Source organism: Polychytrium aggregatum, assembly GCF_025602895.1.
Source record: "Polychytrium aggregatum strain JEL109 chromosome Unknown BJ171scaffold_68, whole genome shotgun sequence".
NCBI lineage: Eukaryota > Fungi > Chytridiomycota > Chytridiomycetes > Polychytriales > Polychytrium > Polychytrium aggregatum.
The window spans coordinates 206,667-228,010 of NW_026516270.1; the positions used below are offsets into that span (position 1 = coordinate 206,667).

General features: G+C 56.9%; 6 protein-coding genes across 6 annotated transcripts; 1 reads left to right on the forward strand and 5 right to left on the reverse strand.

The window, feature by feature from the left end:
• Positions 1 to 177: 177 nt before the first annotated feature.
• BJ171DRAFT_528946 (uncharacterized protein) lies at positions 178 to 2,163 on the reverse strand. Its single transcript, XM_053112728.1, has 5 exons — positions 1,737 to 2,163; positions 1,417 to 1,589; positions 1,243 to 1,328; positions 712 to 1,098; positions 178 to 600 (listed from the first exon to the last, which is right to left on the reverse strand). Exons 1-5 carry the CDS (start codon positions 1,934 to 1,936, stop codon positions 448 to 450), a joined length of 999 nt encoding a protein of 332 aa, XP_052962286.1. The 5' UTR covers positions 1,937 to 2,163; the 3' UTR covers positions 178 to 447.
• A 2-nt stretch (positions 2,164 to 2,165) lies between these two features.
• Positions 2,166 to 5,818, reverse strand: BJ171DRAFT_528948 (uncharacterized protein). Its single transcript, XM_053112729.1, has 3 exons — positions 5,384 to 5,818; positions 4,773 to 5,275; positions 2,166 to 4,638 (listed from the first exon to the last, which is right to left on the reverse strand). The coding sequence occupies exons 1-3, from the start codon at positions 5,673 to 5,675 to the stop codon at positions 2,431 to 2,433; spliced, it is 3,003 nt and encodes a 1,000-aa protein (XP_052962287.1). The 5' UTR covers positions 5,676 to 5,818; the 3' UTR covers positions 2,166 to 2,430.
• Positions 5,819 to 6,006: 188 nt separating this feature from the next.
• BJ171DRAFT_603810 (uncharacterized protein) lies at positions 6,007 to 11,465 on the reverse strand. Its single transcript, XM_053115180.1, has 10 exons — positions 11,426 to 11,465; positions 10,823 to 11,239; positions 10,603 to 10,660; positions 9,067 to 10,469; positions 8,389 to 8,861; positions 8,124 to 8,211; positions 7,847 to 7,931; positions 6,769 to 7,734; positions 6,478 to 6,590; positions 6,007 to 6,309 (listed from the first exon to the last, which is right to left on the reverse strand). Exons 2-10 carry the CDS (start codon positions 11,102 to 11,104, stop codon positions 6,163 to 6,165), a joined length of 3,615 nt encoding a protein of 1,204 aa, XP_052962288.1. The 5' UTR covers positions 11,105 to 11,239; positions 11,426 to 11,465; the 3' UTR covers positions 6,007 to 6,162.
• A 920-nt stretch (positions 11,466 to 12,385) lies between these two features.
• BJ171DRAFT_603811 (uncharacterized protein) lies at positions 12,386 to 13,484 on the forward strand (the record flags this gene model as incomplete). The annotated part of the gene is made up of 2 exons (XM_053115181.1): positions 12,386 to 12,849; positions 13,075 to 13,484. Exons 1-2 carry the CDS (start codon positions 12,423 to 12,425, stop codon positions 13,482 to 13,484), a joined length of 837 nt encoding a protein of 278 aa, XP_052962289.1. The 5' UTR covers positions 12,386 to 12,422.
• A 36-nt stretch (positions 13,485 to 13,520) lies between these two features.
• Positions 13,521 to 16,465, reverse strand: BJ171DRAFT_603812 (serine/threonine-protein kinase MARK1-like protein; the record flags this gene model as incomplete). The annotated part of the gene is made up of 3 exons (XM_053115182.1): positions 13,521 to 15,402; positions 15,587 to 16,178; positions 16,313 to 16,465. 3 exons carry the CDS (start codon positions 16,463 to 16,465, stop codon positions 13,766 to 13,768), a joined length of 2,382 nt encoding a protein of 793 aa, XP_052962290.1. The 3' UTR covers positions 13,521 to 13,765.
• Positions 16,466 to 17,525: 1,060 nt separating this feature from the next.
• BJ171DRAFT_528953 (P-loop containing nucleoside triphosphate hydrolase protein) lies at positions 17,526 to 21,293 on the reverse strand. Its single transcript, XM_053112730.1, has 7 exons — positions 20,807 to 21,293; positions 20,671 to 20,735; positions 20,345 to 20,526; positions 19,971 to 20,219; positions 19,697 to 19,819; positions 19,300 to 19,511; positions 17,526 to 19,158 (listed from the first exon to the last, which is right to left on the reverse strand). The coding sequence occupies exons 1-7, from the start codon at positions 21,276 to 21,278 to the stop codon at positions 17,858 to 17,860; spliced, it is 2,604 nt and encodes an 867-aa protein (XP_052962291.1). The 5' UTR covers positions 21,279 to 21,293; the 3' UTR covers positions 17,526 to 17,857.
• Positions 21,294 to 21,344: the final 51 nt, after the last annotated feature.

Below are 21,344 nucleotides of genomic sequence, written 5' to 3' on the forward strand. Positions count from 1 at the left end.
CTCGGTTCCCCACACCATGTGAGTCTGTCCAGCAAGTCGAGCGAATGCTCCACACTCTCGTCAAGATGCCAATGCCTCGCGGAACGTGATCTCGGTGCGTCAGTCGATCGTTTGCAGGGGGTCGAGCGGATGTATTCAAGATCGCATTCTCAAAGCAACAACAGCACTTTGATTACCAACCGAGTCGGCCATCAATCCGTGGTCGAGACCATGCGGCCTGTAGATCATTGGGCTCGAGGTCGTGGTGGCTGCGATGGGATTTGGACTGGCTCGCAACCGGCTCTGTTCCGCTCTGTTTCTGCAGCGGTCCCATAAATTCGCCGATTGACGAGTATGAGCTATCGATGAGCTTAACCATAGATGAGCATTCTTCTACCAAATTGCCGCCTGAGGCTCGGACACCGTTCATTCCGTGCCATCTTGACAGGTTTGGGACGAGCCTGGATGCTAGCACATGTTGGACTTGTCTATAGGGTATGTCTGGTCGACATAGAGCTGCGAGTTGGTAATCTCAAACTTGGCGGCCCGCCGCCGGTTCCACGAATACTCATAAAAGAAGAGCACGCAGCATTTGATCCATCCACACGACGGATTGAAAGCCTGGGTGCACGGAGGGGACGAGATGCGATTAGCACCTGGCCTTCTATCGAGCAAACCCAAGGCATTCAAATTGTGCGTCTCGCCCACAGGCACAACTCCCCGCCTTCTTACCGCCTGCAGTACCACAAGCAGGAAAACAGGATTCTCCGGATCGGCTAGATTCTGGAATCGATTGATAGTTGGAGGGATCCACGCGATGAGAAAGGCCACCATGTACAGAGAGGAGCATATAGAGTAGTGCTTCATCCCAGAGCTCATGTGTTCGCCATCGTTGCCAATATATGCCTCGTAGACATCGTTATAGCCATGCCCGATAGACGACGGTGTGGCCGCCGGGACAGGATCCGACGAGGTATCGTGTCGCCCTGAATAGAGCATCAGTCCGACGACAATGTAGATATGGAGGTTGATGATGATGATCAGCCACAGGCCGCCGTAGAGGAATATGATTCTGTAATCCGTATATGCGGAGCTAATCCAGCACCACAGCGTTGCCGACTAGTTGAAGACAAAGCAGCAAGCGCGAGCGGCGGATCGGGAGGGGGTATTGGGTTAGCAGTCCTGGCGCTGTGTGATATTGCGGTTCGGGCCGAAATGTTGCATGCCATCTGCTGTTGGCAAGGAGCTTGCGCCGATACTTGCCCCATATATCGGCGTGCCGCGCGGTGATCCAGCCAACAAAAGTCCAAGAGACGTCGCCAAAGGCGCCATCCAGGACGCAAGATGATCTAAGCGGAAATGCATGTTTGGTAAGCGATGTTATGCAAATGTGCAAGCAAACCGAGCCCGACTGTCGGGATGTGCGATGAATCGTACAATAATTTTCGCTCCGTCGGAGCGCCTCGATGGGCGTGTTCAAGAATATCACCCGGTAGGACTGGATTCCCAGGCACAGCAGCAGATATGTCCCCGCCGAAGAGGAAAATTGAATCAGCGATGCTTGAATATGACAAGGAATCGCTGTGGATGTGAGCATGCCTATTGGGATGCTATGAAATCGGAAAGATAGTGATAAGCTTAATCGGCTGTGCCGAGACGCATCGATGCCCCAAATGCTTTGTCCCCGCCGTCACTCGTCATCGTCGGGATACCTCCTCCCGCCCTCAGGCCAAGCACGAGACCGAGCGCCGACGTACTTTCCGACTGCCATATTGAGGCAGCACACCAGATCGCATGCGATGACGAAAAACCCAAAGCGATGAAGCGAGCGGTTCATGATCGTCTTCCACCGCATAGCGATGAATACCAGCGTGCATGAGCACGCGATGACCGAGAGGCTTCCGGACACAACGGCGACGCCTTGGAACACAGCGAGCTGGTCGTTGGTGAAGGCCATGGTATCCAAGCGGTAGGCAGTGATGCGTAAGTCCACGGATTGCTGGGCGTGGGAGCCTGGCTCGGGAGCCTCGAGCGTTTGGGATAAAGTGGCTTCGTCCGGCCGGCTGCTCTTGAGGGAGCATCGGTGGCATGCGTCATCTCCTTTGGGCAAGTGCTGCTGTAGCAAGTGCTGCTGTGGCAGGTGAGGCGACCGAGCAGGTCCGGCAATTCTCCGTGACGAGTATCACCCCAATCACGGTCACGTTCGACATCGGAAGGGATCAGGGCCTTCTCATGACGCAGACCGAGTCCCTAAGCACTTCGCTTGAGATCGAGAAACAGCTTTATTCCATACTCTAAATGGAGCCAGAGTGTTCGGTTTCGTTACGGATGGGATCACGCATATCGATCTTCTGCAAGGGTAATGCTCGCAGTCCCGTCCCAAGGCAGCCCCGGCCGTTCCAGCACCGACATCGCAACTGCGTTCTTTAACATGTTGCTCCGCGACCGATCTCAGTTGCTCGGGCCCAGTTCATTCTTTTGAATCTGTCTGGACGACCAGTGTGCATTGCCGCAAATAAAGTCTGGTCGGACGATCTTTGCTCGTTTCACCAGCCAGTCGCCACAATCGATGCGGACAACAATGCCTTCGATGCGGGTATTGAGGGCAAAGCCTGACTGGCGGTTAAGGTATGTCAGCAAATCCCGAGAGAGCTCCTGCGGAGAGAGCGTGGAGTGGCTGAACGAGTCGAGTACAGGCGCTGTCTGCAGTGTGGTGTTGCTCAAAGCCCGATGAAACATGTCTCTTGAATAGAACGTGCCGGCATCCACGTCGTAAATGTCAAAGGCGATGAAGTAGTCTGGCAGATTGAGATAGTGGATCGAATGCTTGGCATACATCCATTCGCCAAAGAGGATCAGATTGGCGCTGGACAGGATCTTGCGCAGCGAGTGCTCGTGCTGGAACATCCAGTTCCGGAGCTCCTTGAACTGTGGATGTGACTTGGAGTTGACGTAGTGGGACCGGTTCTGGCACTCGATTTCTCCCGTGGTCGGGCTGATCCGGAATCCGAGATTTGCGCCGTCGACCTTTTCTTCGATCGTGAGAACCTCGGAATGTGACAGCGTGAGAAACTGTGCCATACTCCTTGGATCCATGACAATGTCGTCGCAAGCCACTGAGCCGGCACCAAGGTTCACCAGATGCTCGGTTCGGGGGAATTTGACAAAATTCTCCAGCCGATGCGATCCGTTGATGCTGGACACAGGGGTATTAGTGTCCTCTGTCGAGTCCTGGCCCGCCAATCCAGCGCTACCCGGCAGCGAGGCAGACTGGGACCAGCGTTGCACCAGATCTTCGACATCGGCAAACGACTTGACAACTGCCATTGTGGAAAACCCCTCACTGAGGGAGGGTGCGACGAGGGTGCTCTGGAAATGGCCGACTACAGTTTGCGCTTGATGTGGCTTGACTGTGGCGTGGTTCCAGCGGTGATGAATTCGGTCGATACAGACCGCACTGGAGACGTCAAAGTAGACCACAGCACTGCGTCTTGGGTTGAAGGTGAGGTCAAGCCACGCCCGGCGGTCTTCGGGGGTTGAGTTGCATCGATCGATGATCAACCGGCACTGGGCGCCGAGGCGCTTGGCATGATTCGATACTTCGCGCTCACAGGCCGATCGGCTGCCGCTTTCGTCTTGAGAGATGTGGTGCCAGTGGGGCGATGACTCGAGAAGCTTCTTCGCAAACCAAGATTTGCCGCACCCAGGGAGCCCGACGAGCACCACTAGTTCCGGGATCGCGGAAGATCCATGTACTTGGATCTGGACAGTCAGATCTGCGTCGCTGAGACCCCTCCGCTCGATGCGGAGTCCGCGGCCGACATGCTTCCAGAGCTGCGATACATACTCGTGGACAAAGCTCTCCTGTCGGTCGGTTTCGATACTTCCGGGGCGAAGGTACCGCAGACGAGCGATCGCCATTTCGGCCGACATAATTGGTGCGGAGCCGTAGCAACATGCCGGATCTTCACAAACAACGGCACCCGATGCTGAGCAGAGCGAGCACGGCGATGGAGGAAGCTGAGTACCATAGCGAGCGAGATAGAGGGCCAGCAGCGAGCCCGCCCGCCCCTTACCGCCACCACAGTGAACAAGCACTCCTCCTCGATGGGGTCCGTGGATATGGGTGATAACGGTGTGGATGAACTCTTCGGCCTGAGCCAGGTGCGGCGGGTGGTAGTTTGTCGTCGGCCAAAAGTAGTTGACGACGGCTGTGCCCTCGAACCACGACACTGGGAGCGGCGTCTCTTCAGTCAAGGTTATGATATAGCGGATGCCAATGGCCTCGAGAGCGACAATGTCGTCCCGACTCTTTGGCGTCGACATCCCGGCGAGAAACTGGGGCACGATCCAGCTGAAGAACCGAGGCAGGTGGTATGGCTCGCGGCTGCCGGCGAGGTCGACGAGGGTGCGCTCGCGCGACGCTTGAGCATCGAGGTCGAACTCTTGGCCTTGCAGATCCAGAACGATAGCAGGGAGAAGCGCAGCATAGCTGTTCTGCTCGGCACTGGTCATCTGGGACAGTCGTGTGTGTCCAAGATATGGTATTGCCTGTGGGTCAACGATGGCAAGCGAGATCCAGCCCCGAAGGGCGCAATCCTTGAGCCGAGTCACGGCATGTTCGTGGTGAGCCGAGTCTTTGGAGGAGAGAAGTGCCGCCTGGAGGAAGGCATCGAATCGAGCGGGTTAGCTTGGACGATTGCAGTACCGGCAGAGCTAGGAGCGCTACACAGGCAAATGTGCACCATGCCGAGCCAGGCATTGATGTCCAGAGCACCCCTCGCTTGGTCTACCTTCCAGAAGAACCGATTGGCGATCTGAGGCAGCTTCTGCTTGAAGAAGCAGTCGCCTGCCCGAATCCAGCCGAGGGCCTTTGCGGGGCAAGTTTCGACGAGCCACAGTGCATCTGAGATGGCGTGGCTGAGGTTCGATGACTGTGTATGAATGAAAGCCCGGCATGCCAGAACATCATAGCTCGTTTCCTCCGCAAGGCCGATTTCGTAGGCAGACTCCAGAACCCCCAGCGAGAAGTCAACGAGGCTCGCCCGGACCGAGCCGACCTTGGAGAGCGCCTTCCACGACATCTGGACGGCGTGCACGGCGGCTTTGGCATAAGCATCTGCATCCCGGATCGACGTTCGAGCAAGGGCGGTGGAATCTTTTGCTGGGCCATCGTGGACATCGGACGACAGGAAGCCAAGGGTAGCGTGGAAGTGCTTCCACTGGGTATAGCCAAGCTGCGACCGGATGAGCTGTCCCTGTGGCCAGCAAATGATTTTGAACCACGTCGTCGATGCTGTAGACGAAAGAGTCGCACGTCGAGCAGCGTCAGGGCAATGTGTGAGCATCAGACACAGCAGCTTATCCGTTCGGGCGTCTGTCTGTCTGTCCGCTCAGGGCTCACCTCCACGAACCACCTTGCCGATGCCGAGATCGATGAGCTCGCCAGGCGCAACGTGAGCGGATTGCAGAAGCAAAGTCTCGGCGGGCTCGGGTTCAGAGGGGTCGATGAGCGTGATGTGATGCTCGCTTGATCCATCTCTGCGGATGCGGTTCTCGATGGCCGCTGGCGGGACAACCGATTCAATGAGGCTGGGGTCAAAGAAGTCGCCGGGTAGACAAAGCGCCCATGTTCCCTTTCGACGAACAATCGCGGGCGAGGCCGTTTGGGCAAGGTCAGGAACAACAAAAGACATGATTGGCGAGATGACGGATGAGGGCAGCGGTATGATGGCAACGGGGACTGGGACAGAGAGCCCGGCTCTATAAGTGGCTGCAGCAAAGTGGCTGAGCAGCGGCAGAGCAGAGGCAGAGCAGAGGCAGAGCAGAGGCAGAGCAGCCCCTCCCCCACTCCTGCGGTCTGGATGGCGAGGGCGCATCCTGGGCTGGCTGCGGCGTTGAATGTATGCGATCTTCGGTTAGCCCAAAAGTGCCTTGGGGCCAATGGACCCAGCTCCGTGAGTTTCATCATCGGCCGCAGCCCGCCGCAGCCCGACACACCCTGACGCACCGGACTGGGCCGTGGGGTGGTGTGTGAGATTGTTTTTGGTTATGGGAATGGACGAGGGTTTGGAGCATGGTCACTGCATGCAAGTCGATTGGGGATTTCATTGCATATGGCTTTGCTAGACGCGGGCCATCTCATATTACGCTGACATGGAAGGTGTCCCGTTTGCTGATGTGTCAAGTGTCGTTGCCAGCAGCAGCACTGTACGATCGCCGGTTGGAGTAGATCGTCTCCTCGCCTCGGGCTGTCCTGCGAACGCCGCAGTACTTGTCCTTGACATCGACAACAGTGAACAGGCCGCCCTGAGTGGTGATGATATCGTACTAGAGAGCGCCGCAACAGGGATGATGGAAATGGGCGTTAGCCAGCTAATCGCATCGGAAGTCGGATTGGGCACTTGGTGCAGCAAGCCTCAGTCTTGTCGTTCAGCACCTCTGCCCGCTCCGGCCCGGGCTCGCAAGCGCTCGCAAGTGCGCCACAGCGTAACTTACATAGCTGTTCGTGACGCTCTCGATCGTGACCGAGTCCTGGGAAGAGTCGACCGTATATGTGAACGAATACGGTGGGACGCCAGTGAGGCTGACGCGGATTTCCGCCTCGTCGCCTGGATTCATTTGAGTGAGCGTCAGTAGAAGGCCCCAAACAGAAGCGAGAGTGGGCGGGGACGGGAGACCACAAGCGCAGAAGCGACAAGCATGAGGCGACAGGCTGAGCAAGGCTCTCTTGCGAGACCCACAAAAGATTCACTGCGGATGTCCACAATGCCGTGGATTCGAACCCACCTTCACGGAGATCTGTGTCGCCCTCGGTCATAACAACGGTCGGGATTTGATAAATGTCGTGGACAATGTCGTTCGGGAAGGTGCAGCTTTTGTCGTCGTGTATGCAAAGCTTGATGATCTTCAGGCGGCCGGCCTCGGTCGGGGTGAGCTTCAGCACATCGTCGCGAGCGACCACGATCGATTCAGGTCCATCGTTGATGCTGTAGTGGATCCAGAATGGCGGTGTTCCTTCGAGCGAATAGACAATGGACTCGGTCAGGCAGATACCTTCCAACGAGAATGGTCGGATCTTGGCCATATTGTAGACGATGACTTCGATCGAGCTCGAGTCTTCCTGCTTGCTGTCGCACTTTGTCGAGTCTCCGACCTCCAGTGCCCGGATCTTGTATTTGCCCGCACTGTCGAAGATGCGAGGCCGGTAGTGGTATTTGTGCGTCTCAATGCCGTCGATGCGGTCCGTAAATGGAACCTTGCGACCTTCCTGGATTTCAAATGCGGCGCTGAACGGCGGCTGGCCAAAGAACTCGATTTCTACAAACTCGGCGTTCTTGTCGCCTCCAATCAACGGGAACACCTTTTCCTTGCCATCCGGGAAGGTCACCCGCGGTCGGTCAAGAACGAGTTGCTGGAGCACAAGCTCGCCGCCATCGGTGCGCAGGGTTGGGATCTTTTGCTTGTAGTTGTCGTCGGTGATGCCAGTGAATTGGTAGGTGTGAAGACCCGACGCTTCCGTCGAAAGACGGATGCGGCCGTTGCGCGTAATGAACTCGGCCGAGAGCTGGTCCCAGTCGGAATGGTCTGGACTTTGATGGCTGTAGTGGACAGCAAAGCGTGGGTTGCCGGATAAAGTCACCTCGATGGCATCGCTGTCGCCCTGGCAAACCGCATCGAGGACATAGGGTGCAGCGCCGTCCGCCTTGTACTGGTCGGCCGGAATCAGGAGCTTTGGCTTCTCGACCGTTTGAACTGCATTCAACGATGGGCCAAATGCAATCAGGAAAGCGTCCGGTGCCGGGCTACCATGCAGATCAAGTGCCCCAAGGCAAGCACAACCAGTTCTGGGTCAACTTATACGTACCGGAGCACTCCTTAGGATTGATTACAACGCCACTGCAGTACTCATCCTTGACGCTGAGCAGCTCCCAAACGCCGGGGGTGTCGACCTGAACAAACAGATGGGGTTAGTACGACTGCGAATAGAGGGTCGAGTGCTGTGCTCTGGGGGGGGGGCGCTTCCGCTGGCATCACGCATCCGGACCACTGGACTAGCCCTCGCCCACAAACGCTCCGTACGGGAGTTTGCCGCTACAGCCTCTAATCCCTCGAGTGGGCGCATACTCGACGGTAGCCATTACCTCGATAAACGAGCTCGGCTTCACTTTGGCCTCGAAGATCTTGTCCTGCGCATCTCGTCGGGCATATCGAACCGTGTAAGGAGAGCCTCTGTGGATCCATACATGCCATTAGGGACGCAAAATGTTAGCAGCATGCCTAAAGCAGAGCGAGGACTGCGACTCTGGAATAGCGAGCTCTGTGGCTTGTCGACTGTGAGAAACCACCACCACCCAACACACAAAGGCTCCACGAAATGAGCAAATGAAGGACAGCCGAAAAGCGCACCTGCCGCCGTTGCTCTGAATGGGGATCTTGACAGTGGAGCCTTCAAGCAGAGGAAGGGGCTTCATGCAGTTGAAGAAGCTCGTTGGGCGCTGGCCCAAGACCTCCACCGAGACCGTGTACTTTGGCTTGAGGATACCTGGGCAGTTGTTCTTGTCGACCATTTCGACTAACTCGATCACGTAGGTGCCGGCGCTGTCGAGCTTGCCGAGGCCGATGAACGCTTGGCGATCGCGAACACCCTTGAGCTCGTGGCGCTGCTTTTGGTTCTCGTACATGACTTCGTATACGATATTCCATGGGCCCTCGCCGCCCAGGGTGAGCTCGATTTCTTCCTTGACCATATCGCCAGTGCACTTTTTCACCTTTTGAGGCTGGGCGGGAGCAAACTCCACTGTGGATTGGGGATGGATGGTCTGGGTGATGGGAGCAGCATCCTCAATGGGCACGCCGGCTTCGTAATTTTGGTCGCCAACCTGGAAGGCACAGAGACCGGGTCAACATGTAATGGCAATGATGTGGTAAAGCGAGCGCACCCCTCAGAAACTCGATTGTCAGTACCAGGCCGGCCCGCGAATCCTGGTCTCAGCCAGTAAGTGCTGCATAGCCTCGAGTCAACAACGCTCGACGGTTCCAGAGCGACAGTATTGCGATTGGCACCGGCCAAGCAGACAGGGCTACCTTAAGGAACCGGTACTCGTATGATCCAGGGACCGAGGGCTTGAGCTCAATCTGGTGGCGGGAGTTTGGAATACTGATGCGCTTGACTTCGGGCATCCCGTTGAACACTTGCTCATAGGTGATCCAGAACGGGGGCAGGCCCGTCAGCGAGATATTGACCAGCGCTCCGACCTCGCCGATACATGAGTGTAGTATAGCTTCGGATCTGATTTCGGCTGCAGGTGGCACCGTCTGCTCGATCATACAGACCGAGGCGCGGCCAAAGTCGCCCGGACAGTACTTGTCACGGATAGATCGCAGTGCATAGACACCCGAGCGCGCCACTGGGACAACGACGACATCCGAGGTTGAAGTTATGACAATTTCGTCCTCCGGGGGGATCTTGGAAATGGCGTCGTACGAGTCTGTCGAAGCATACGACAAGGTCCATGGGCCCGAGCCCTCGAGCTTGATTTTGAGATTGACCTGGTCGCGGACTCCGGGGATGATCCGCAGGTTGGAAGCACAGTCCATGAACTGGGCCTTGGGGGCGCCATGCACATCGACGTCAAAAGCATCCCGGATGCGCCGACCGGCAACGCAGGTGCGATTCGGGCGCCCGAGGGGCATGTCAGCAGCATTGGCGGCATCAACTTCGCCGTCAATGTCGCTGTAGACATATGTGTTTCCAAATCCGTCAGTGACGTTGAGAATGTTGAAGGAGTGCGGAAGCTCTTTGTTGAGCTTCATGTCGATGGGTATGACGATCTCCTTGGGCTTGGACAGGGCCACGGCATGTTGGATCTTGGCCTCGATGGTTTCGGGGACCGTCTGGTTCTCCCCGGGCTGCTGTTCCGGAGGCACGTCCAGCCCCTCGACGGTCAGGATCTTGTGTTCGGGGCCGATGAGGCTGGCGTAGCTCACGGTGAGCGGCGGGACACCGATCACCTTGACGTTGTAATCCAGGACATTGCCGTAGCATTGGTGCGGATCGATGCGGTCCACGTTGAACCACACCGCCGACGGACACTCGACGACAGTCGCGAAGGACAAGTAGACTTTGCCCTTATTCCCGCTGGCCTCACGGATCTCGAGAAGTCGGTAGACACCGACTCGATCGACCTCGATGTAATACGTGCCCTTTTTTGTCTTTTTATCTGAGCTGATGGCGGGCTCGTCGATTGTGATGAGCTTGGCGTCCTGGCGGAGCGCAAACGAGCCGTCGGGGCCATAGACCTCGTAATCTACCCTCCAGGGATCGCCCTGGCCGCGGACAAAGATGGGAATGCGTGCGGTGTTGTATCCTGTCTCGTTGGTCAAACAAAAGGTGTGCTTATCCTTGTTCATCTTGGCCTGCGTTGGCTTGAGCAGGTTGACTCGATGGTGTCCCTTGATGTGCTCAGTTCCAAGGATCGAGAACGGAGCTGAACATATGCCACACGAGCAGAGGGAGCGATTTGTCAGGGCTCTTGTTATGAATCCCATTGCAGTGTTGGACATCCCATGCGATCGAAATCGTGCAGATGCGCACGAGTACGGGGCGATCGGGCTGCTTACATGCCGGAGATACCATCTCATCGAATTCGACCTCGCCTCTCCAGCAGAAGCGGGATTTCTGTGGCACAACATCAACACTGATTAACGCAAGCAACGCCGGCGATGTGTCGAGCTTGCGGCTGCCGTGATCGTGGATGATCCGGTCGTTGGGACAACTGGATCGCAATCAGATCCTGGGTGGGGATGGAATCGGCGCAGCGCCGTAGAGAGCGGGACTTACCGTGACGCCGGCAATGCTCATTGTCAGGATCGCCATGCCAATGTACATCAAGCTGATGGTGGTCAGGTTGAAGTGCAGTAGCGGGATACGAGCTTGGTAGATCACGGTGGCATACACTAGCCACACCGTGAACCACAGTCCGAGCGGGACCAGCCCGGGCAGGCTTCCGCTGCCAATGCAGTAGCTAGCAAAGTGGGCGATCTCGGCTGCGACAAGAGAGCCGAAGCTCACAGCGGCAATAAACCGATGCCGAGGGGCGTCGGCCGCGCGATTGACGGGCATAGTGGGAGGCAGACCAACGGCTGCTTGAATCGACGCTCCAGTTTGTGAATAGGCTGTTCAGAGGCGCTGCTCTGCCAGTCTTGGGCGAATGCTAATCCCGGAGCCTCAAGTAGATACGCTGGGTATCGCGTGAGTCTGGTGATTGTGAAGCGATCAGCGATCAGCAAGGTTGTCATGCGGCATGGCCGGCGGAGCGACAGATCTGGATGCAGCGCAGTACGCCTTCTCTAGCCAGTGATCCAGCAGCCGGAAAACGGCTCGATATACAGGCGCCAGATGCCGCCCGGCGCTGCCCAGCATGGCCCAGCATGGCCCACCCACCTGATCGATATGCGCTGGCGACGGGAGGTCAGGAAGGCGGAGAGAGCCCAAGAATATCCCGCCGCCCCAGGCCACCCGTTTTGGTGCAGATTGAGTGCGCGAGGGCTGCGCCACGGCACGTCACTGGCCAGATCCAAGCCAGGGCGGATGCTCGGCCAGTGCTTCGGACCATCCGTCCTGACAAAGAAGCCGGCCGAGCCCTGCCCGGCTTGATCCTGGATCCTGAATACATACCAGCGATGTCCGAGGTCCATAATGCACAAAAGTCAACGAGTTCGATCCGACGACACTGACCTCGAGGAACCACAGAGATGCACAGATGGTCCAAAGTGTATTGTGTCTCAAGACAAGGTTCCCGAGTCAGCAGCAGACGGCAGCTGAACTGCGAAAGAATGCGCTGGATTCTCTCCCGTTTTGTTCCGAACAGGCTGGAATCATCTTCAGCCAGCAGCGGGGGCTATTACAGGCAATCCAATAAAAAACGGGACACCCGGGTTTTTGACCATTCATCGAATATTTTGTTACCCAATGTTATCGCGCGCTGGCCATGACCATTCGCCGGACAGTGTGGAATCGCGACGTCAATGCGGCGCGCAACATGATCGCAGTATGCAGGTCGATTGTGGAGATCGGAGAGCGACCGGCGGTCTTCACTCGGAGGCTGCCAAAGTGATCTGTTTTATTTCTTGTGGCTTTGCTTGACGCAAGCACAGCACATACTACATGTTCATGGAAACGGCTATATTGTCCCGTTTTTTTTTTTCTGAATAAAGTGTATATTGGCCCTGTCCAACGAATGCAGGCTCCGTCCTCGCAGCCCAAGTCTCGCGCTTCTTGGAATTGTTGTCGGTGGCTGGCACTTTCGCTGTGGGTGTGAGTGCCAATCACATGTCAACACTCAGCCCCAGCTGTGGTTCGTCTACATATCGTCGGGTTCGGAAATAGGGAGAAATCGCTCTTGCCCCAACGATCGCACCCATCTCTTGATCCAACCAACATGGCCGTCGTTTCACCCGCAGAGGTCGATCCAGCCCCAGCCCACTCGATTTCCCACGCATCGTCACCAACAGCGGACGGGGTCCTGGCGGTTCTTCGACTCCTTGGACGCATATTGCCTCGCTTTGGCTCGATTTCAAGCCGCCTCGACCAGTCGGTGGTTCCAGGCATCGCATCGCTGGAGTCGGCGCTGATGAATCGCATTCCGGTCCTTGGCTGGCTCCACAATCGCCTCAGGATTCCGCCGTTGGTCGCGGTCGGGCTTTTGCTGTCGGCCATCCTCGGGCCGTTCAAAGACACTATTCAGAGGAACAGTGCCATCGGTGCCAATATTGCCGGAGTCGCCTATCCATCACTCGCCACTTTTTGGTCCATCCAGAGGGCCGGAGATGGAGGCCGGCCAGAGAGCACGAGGTGGCTCTGCTACTGTGAGTCAGCCCACTACCCAGCGGTCATTCGACCTTCTCGCAACGTAGTGTACGCTTCGCTGATGCGGCCGAGACAGATGCCGCTGCAGTCTTGTGGCTGGAGCAGCGCTTGATATTTGCTCCGTACACTGTAGTGATGCTCTGCCCGGAGGTACATGTGGTTGTAGCGGGTCTGTCGAATGAGAGGCCTCTGAATTGCGCTAACCCGTCCTTGCATCGTGCCAGGGCCGATCTTTGGAGTCCTCACGATTCTGGATGAGTGGATCGGTCGCGACAAAAAACGCTCGCTCATCTACAATATCCACAGATCGTTGATCTTTTACTGGCTCTCGAGCGGTGGGGCCTTGATGCTCTACGAGCGATTCGTCGAGCCCATGATGCGACGAGGAGCCAATGTCTCGTCGCCTCAGTCACTACCAAAGTCGGTGCCGGTTGTGATAAGTGAACCGGCCGACGCGGCCGATGACGACTATATCCCTCTGACTGGAGCCTCGACGCCGCTCTTCAACGTGCAGCCCAAGAATATGCTGGGAAGCATCAATGCCGGTCGGGCCTCGGCATCGTTCAGTACCTCATTTACGGATGATGGGGGCGAGAGCGACTCTGCCTCGGCCGGTGAACCCATTCTCCATTGAGCGGCAAGACCTGCTTCCTATCGCGCACATCGGTAGCGAGTGGTTGAGTCAAAGTTTACTGGGGTGTCTTGATGAGTGGAAAGCAGCGAATACACCTGTTTATCGACAAGCCCTGCTCAGTCTTGGATGGCTGGCAGAACAAAGAAACGGAGCCGAATACCTAACGCCGCCGAGCGCAAGTCATATTCTTCCCCATCAACGAGAGTGGGGCCCGCCTGGCCGGTGCCTATTTCGACCGGCTCAGGTGCGGCAGAAGCCCGCGGGTTTCCTGGCAGTGGCTCTTACAGAGCCATCTTGCCGATGAGCTCGGTGAGCAGGTTCTTGTAGGCCCACGAGTCGCCCGACATGCGCTTGAAACGTAGGCCGTTCAGCGACAGGCGCGGCAGCTTGCAAACTTCGATTTCAAACTCAATGTCCTGGAATTTGCAGCTGGCAGCATAGCCCGCCACCTCATGGGTTACGGAGCACTCGGTCAGGACTCGCTCGATCTCGGCCATGATGGCGTCGGCGCTCTTGGAGGATGTCGTTGAAACCGAGAAGGTGAAGCGTAGAGCGCGGGGGTCTCCTTTCTCGCCGCGCTCCTTGCGGAACTTGCTCTTGATTCTCTCTGTGAGCGAGATCTGGGAGTCGTTCGACGCCGCTGGCGACTGCTCTTGGCTATTCATGACGCTGTCGCGCAGGGCATCGTGGCTGGCGATGGTGGTTGCAGTCTTGGATGAGGCGCCGAGGTCCACGCTCGGGCTCATCAGCAGAGGCATAGGGCTGGCGATCTGGGCTGACGCCGCGACAGTGATCAAGTTGCTGGGAGGCGCAATGGAGCTGTGCATTTCCTCGGGTCGGTCGGGCAGCCGAATCTGCGCCGTGGGAACTCCTGCAAACGAGAGTGGTCTCTCTGTTCGAGCAGGGCGCGGCCGGAGCCGCACAGGGACGCTCGATTCCTCCTCGCCTGCAGGAGTTGCGACCGTCGACAGAGTCGCATGCGGAGAAGGAGGCTCAGGAGTAACTGAGATGCTGCGCTGAGGCAGGAGCACAGGCGACAGGGGTGACGGCATCAAGGTCGTTGTGGCTGCAGGCACGGTAACCGATGGGACTCCAGGAACGGCCGCAGCCGGGGCTGTACCGGTTGCTGGGGCTGCACCAGTCGCCGGAGTAGTCGCCACCAAGGCATTGATCTCCTTCTTGAGGCTCATTGCCCCCACCGGGTTCGACACCGTGGCGGCCCTTCGTCGACTGGCGCTGGTCGGGGCGCCCACAGGGACGGCCACCCTGGCAGTCACCGGTGTCTTTGGGGTTGACGGCAGATCGTCCTTCTTCTTGGATTCATACCCGGATCCTTCTGTCTCACTTTGGGATCGACCGGCACGGCCGTCGTCGGTGGCAGTTCGCTCGATCGGCGTCAGCCTGGGTCGCTCTCCGGGACCGGCCACGCGGGAGACTCGTGTGGACTCGCCGCTCTGCTCCTCGCTGATGGCATTCATACTCGGGGGCTCGACTCCCTTGGCGGTGTGTTTGGCGGGTTGCTGCTGTGGCAAGCTCAAGAGTACTTGTCCAGGACGGCCCTGAGCTGCAGCCCCGTCGGACAAAACGCCGTTGATGAGGCGGTCTCCTTCGCGGGCGGCAATGGCCTTTCGGCGGAAGTTCTTGTCGCAGAGCAAGTAGTACGTGGCCGTCAGATGGTCGTATATGCCCTCGTTGAGACTCTTTTTGACTTCCTCGGTATTGAGGCCAATGTCCTCCATCTCCTTCAGGATTCTCTCGTGCTGGTCGGCCGTGACATTGATTGGCGATGTGGTTATAGCCGAGTTCAGTGGTTCGCTCTCGTACCCTTCCGTGAACCACTTGTCGGTCATGATTTCCTCGAGGGTGATGCGCTTGGCTGGCTCCAAGACCAGCATTCTCTTGATCAGCCGCTCGCAGTCTGTGCGGTTCCACCAGAGACAAACGTTAACGGGCGAGGGGAGTGCTCTGCTCACATGCAAGCAGCCCCGTCCGAGCGTCTCGGATGCCAGCGAAAGTTATCTTGCATCGCAGACATTGCAGAATGCGCTGGACTTGGAGGAAGTGGATGTCGCCAAGCAGACCGGCAAGACGACTGCTCATACCTGTCGACATGTAGAACGGCACTTTGTACTTGCCGGCGAGCACTCTGGCTCGGAGCTTGGCCAGGGTCGAGCCGTCGAATGGAAGAGATCCGCAGACAAGCACATACAAGACAACTCCAAGCGACCAGATATCGACCTCCGGGCCAGAGTATTCCTTTCCCTGAAAGAGTTCCGGAGCAGCATATGGCGGCGAGCCGCACCAGGTATTCAATCGCTGACCAGGGGAGAACTGGTTCGAGAAGCCAAAGTCGGCGATCTTGACATTCATGTTTTCGTCCAACAGGAGGTTCTCGGCCTTGAGGTCGCGGTGGATGACATGCAGATTGTGGCAGTATTCAATTGCAGAAATGATCTGGCGGAAGTGACGCCGTGCCTCCTTCTCCTTCATCCTCCCGTGGGCAACGAGATAGTCAAAGATTTCGCCGCCGGCCGCGTATTCCATGATCAAGTAGAGTTCTTTTGGGGTGTCGATGACCTCATACAGCCGTACGATGTGCGGGTGGTTCAGAAGCTTCATGATGCGAACTTCTCGGAACAGCTTTTTGGCCGTAATCTTGTCGAGCTTGCCTTTGTCGATGATCTTAACGGCAACCTGCGACAACGGCAGCGCGTTGGAACCAGCAAACGCACGGCGTCAAGAGCAGCTCTCAGGTGTGGGTCTCCGTAGGCACGGCTTCGATTTGTCTATTTGTCTATTTGCTGGAGATATCCTCGCGGCAACTATACCTTTTCGCCCGTGAGGGTGTGTGTGGCCAACTTGACTTTGGCAAAGTTGCCTTCTCCCACGCTTTTCTCAAGATCATAGTATCCTATTGACGAGACCTTGTTTCTCCCGCCGGCGTTTCGGCTTGCGGCTTCGTCAAGCTCGGGCTCAGACATGGGTTATATTCGTCTGGAGGCAACGCGGTTGGATGGGTATGCGACAAAATGAATTCGACAAAGGTGAGCTGTCGGTTGCGAGGAGCAAGTGGCACTCCGGGGCTGTGCTGGCGGACTGAAGCAGAAGTGAGTCGCCTGGGATCGATACACCAGTCTGGCTGTCCGCCGAGCAGCATTCAGCGGCAGTGGCAATCCTCTGCCTCTCCCTTCCTCCCACCGGTCAATTCAAGGCGACGAAACCCGGTTCTTCGTCCGGACGGAGAGAGAAAGGATGCACGATATGCGAGACGACAAACCTGTGTGGCGATTTGTGATGGTGGGCGGGGGATCGCGTGTGTCTGTCGCTCCAGCTGCAAGTGATTAGCGGAAGTAGCTTGCGAGACTCAAAGCCGGGTTGTTCACTCTGGCTACAAACGGCTGTGCTTTGATGGCAGGAACTCGGCAAGAGCAACGCGAGGAGGGGATTTCTGTCAGTAAAAAGGCAAACGATAGAGACGGCCGCGGCCGTTCAGCAAAGATTCGAGGATGCTCGGCTGCTGCGGCTCTCTGTAGTTGCTGCTGCGATCCTCTCTGCTCAGTTTGCTTTCGGCGCACACCACAGAGCGCAACACAAGTCGGAGCATTATATGGCGTCTATCAAGGTCGATTCGAGAAATGGCGCTGTGGCGGGCATTGTCCAGGCGTGATTGGGGATGTCGTCGGGGGAGGGCGAGCTGCTTGCATCCGGCTCACTTTGAAATCGGACACTCCCATGCACCGATAACTTGTAGCCTTTGTGCGCTGAATGATGTTGAGCGACCATTACCTCCCGCCCGCGTCTTCGTCTCATGCCAGATGTGTTTTCTTGTCCTGGCTTGCGAGCGGTCACCCAATACGTACAAATGTATCACTGGCAATGATACTCTATCGCACTCCGGTATCTTAGCAGTACAGCGACCATCCACGCAACTGACTCGCCTGCCCTGGCCATATCAGTGTCGATGTCGGTATCGATGTAGATGTTGAGCGGTCGCCACCATGTGAGTCTGTCCAACAAGTCGAGCGAATGCTCCACACTCTCGTCAAGATGCCAATGCCTCGCGGAACATGATCTCGGTGTGTCAGTCGATCGTTTGCAGGAGGTCGAGCGGATGTATTCAAGATCGCATTCACAAAGCAACAACAACACTTTGATTGCCAACCGAGTCGGCCATCAATCCGTGGTCGAGACCATGTGGCCTGTAGATCATTGGGCTCGAGGTCGTGGTGGCTGCAATGGGATCGGGGCGACTTTGTTTTCTGGTCCTGAATACTCCCATGGCCAAACAGTGTGTCTGAGGACCCAACACCCAGCAGCTTCTGTGAGCCGCGACGCTGCCGGGAGCGGTGTCGACCTTTGTGTTGTCGAGAACGCTATTTTTTGCGCTTCCGGGCAAGATAGCGTTCTCGTGCGGACTGGATGTCTTGGTCTCGTTGGTTCTTCGATTCACTTGAGGTGGTCAGCGACTCAGGGCGCTGCGAAACTACGCTCTCACAGGAAGGAGCATGCGAGCACGATTGCAGGTCGCGGCTGTGCATTCGTATTGACAGAGCTGCCCCGCTGGCCTGGGAAAGTTGTGTGGCTCCTGTTGCTGGTCGCTCGCTGTGGTGCCCTTCGTCAATGATTTCTAATACGGATTCGAATTCGCTGGCTGTCACCGCTGCCGATATCGAGCTTGCTTTCGCATCACCGTCACTCGCATCCAAGCCGTCTTCAGGGTGGCATCCGCTGCCATCTGCATATGTCTCGCCATTTGACGAGACTTGATCGATCCAGCTTGCACGACGGCTGGTCGTTCCGGGTCGATCAGCAGCAGTATCGCTTGGGACGCCAGCAGCGAGTTTGCTGATGTCCAGATTGTCCGAGCGCCGGAGTAATGCCTCGACCATGGAAAAATCGATCTGGCTAGCGCAGCGCATCACAGCACGATTCACGAATTGAATGTCGTGATAGATGACCCATTCGATTTTGGAAGTCAGTGCGGCAGAAGACAGAGATGACTGCGGATGAAGCGTGAGGCCAAGCAGATGGTTAGACTGCTTGCTCTCCTGGTTTGTGTTGGCAGAGGCCGATGCCGAGCTATCTTGGTACTTGTAGAAAAGCGCTCGCGTGGGATGGCGCTTCGCCGTGTTCATGAAGAAGGCCGCGCAAAGAGCCTTGAGAATGGGGACGTGGTTGAATCGGATGTCGGCCAAGGCACTCTCGGGGTCATCGTCCTGGGCACCATGGCGCGCTTTCTTGAACGGTCGCCGAGGTTGATCAGGCAGAGCACATGACCGAATGACGAGTTTGTTTCGCTTCATGGTCTCTTCGAGCTGGGAGCGAACGCTCTTGGCTGTTAGAAGAGCACGGTGGTGGAAGTACCACGTGCGGGCCCACTGGCGATCAAAGCCGGCTCTCTTCCACTGCTCATAGATTTGAAGAAGGGTCATGTGGTCGCCAAGTGGATGCGCAAATTGCTTGTGGGCCTGTGCGGCAGCATCTTGTTGTTTTGGGGAGCGCGGGGTGATGTAGATGTCTTCAACCGAAAGTAGAGCAACAATCGTCAGCATTTCTTCGGCACAGCCATGATCCAAAGAAGATCCAATCAAGGCTCGAGCGAGGTGTGGAGATATTGAAAATGATGACATTTGACGGCCGAGCGGCGTCAAACCGCCGCATTCATCGAGAGCACCTAGAGTGAGCCGAGCGGCAGAGACAAGTGGGCAAATCGAGAGAGTTCAGATGAAAGGGTATTGCCGTATCAGCGGTGGTCAGGGGGAAGCTTCATAACAATCAAAGTATGCAAGGCGTCGAGCACCTCGAGCACACATACCGAGCAGGAACAGATCTCTCAGAGCACAAATCACAAGCTCGGGCTCTGGCGGATCGATAAACTCAAAGTTGAGAACATCGTCGATGCCCATGCGCTTGAGCGCAAGTACGGTGCCAATAAGAGAGCTTCGCTGGATCTCGGGAGCCGTGTCGATATCCATGGCATCAAAGATTTGCCGCGAATACAGGCGATATACTTTCCCAGCGGCGGTTCTGTAACGATGGGAGGGATAACAGACAGCAGACGCAAGATTCAATCACTCAAACAGCTGTCATTGTAGCCGACTTGGGAGAAGGACCACTGGCTGTCCTTGGTTGATCGAGCATTTTCTCACGTTCTCCGTCGACCCATCCACAGGACCGCCATGATCAAACTGTGATCGTGCGACAGACGCTACCTTCCAGCACGACCGGCACGCTGTGTTGCAGTTGCTTGGCTGATGGGGACCACGACCAAAGCGTCCATGGATGTTTTTGGGTCGTACATTGTCTGCTTGACAAAGCCGCTGTCGACAACATATCTAAGAAGAGTCGAATGAATAGGCAGTGAGCCAGTGAAAGAGTCGGCGTCTGATGGCCAGATGGACGGACGCAGAGGCACCCAGTAAATCGTCGGCGGAGTGCATCCGGGATGGTCCGAGGGCTCTGGCCGCGCCTCGAATATGCCGCTACCTGATGCCCGGGATTGTGATGGAGGTTTGGGCAATGTTGGTTGCAAAGATGACTTTTCGATATCCGCGTTTGGGTGGATCAAAAATGGCTCGTTGGTCCACCGACTCGAGCGACGAGTAGATGGGATAGGCGACAACGTTCCAGACTTGATCCGAGTGGCGGATGTCGCTGCGGGCGAGGTCCTCTGTGGCTGCATAGAGCCTGGAGATGGCCGACTCGATGTCTTGCCTTCCCGTCAGGAAAACCAGACTTTGCAGCCGGGTGGAAGAGACGGTGATTTAGAAGCCGGTCGCCGGTCGCCAGGTGGGTGCTGCGGCGTTGGGCCATGTCCGAGACAATGCAGCATTGATGCTGGCAAACCATCGGCTATTTACATGTCGCCTGGCTCCTCCTCCTTGTGGATGTGAAGGACTGTCTCGACAGATCGCTGGACAAATGTGGATTTGAGAGTCGCCAGCTTCATTGTCTTCTGCCACAAGATATCCACGACAAACATTCGTCCGGGAATGCTGAAGATCGGACAGTCGCCAAAGAAGTCGCTGAACTTGTCCATATCCTGAACGAAAGTCCCAGGAGCCGGTAGTCGTGGGCCCGGTTGGTAGACAGGCCGACGAGACAAACAATGAGAGCACTTCAGAGACCATGGACCGTGCATCGCGGAGCAGGGCAGACATTGCTCGAGGCAAAACGATTGGCTCACCAGTGTTGCACTCATGATCACGACTTTTAGATCTGTCCGGAGCCGCAATGCACGGCGCAGAAGCCCTGTTGAGCGGATAGACCATGCATCGTCAGCCGTGCTGATGGGCGCTGAGTGCCGCTTGTTTGTCGCTTACCAAAGAGAATGTCTGTTTCGAGCGAACGCTCGTGAGCTTCGTCCAGGAGGACATAGTCCCACGACGACAACGAGGGATCCTCACATGCCTCGCGCAAGAGAATGCCGTCGGTCATGAACATGAGCCGTGCCGAGTCATCAGCGAGCTTCTCGAAGCGGATGTGGTATCCAACCTTGCTTCCCAGCGGCACATGCTGCTCCTCGGCCACCCGTTTGGCCGCCGAGACGGCCGCAATTCTCCGGGGTTGGGTGACGGCGACTCGAGGCAGGCGCTTGGGACGAGCAGGTGAGTGCGAGACACCGACCGGGGGTTGCTCGGCGACGGCTTCTGATAGTCCAAGGATATACTGCGGAAGCTGGGTGGTCTTGCCGCTGCCGGTGTCGCCGACGACGATGAGGCACGGATATTCCTGGACGGCATCGAGGAGGGCCTGGCGGAACTGGGCTATGGGGAGGGTGTCGTGCGCATCCATGAAGCCGGAGCAATGCGATGGCGATGCCGGTCTGGAACGGCGACGCCGATCTGGAACAGCTAATCT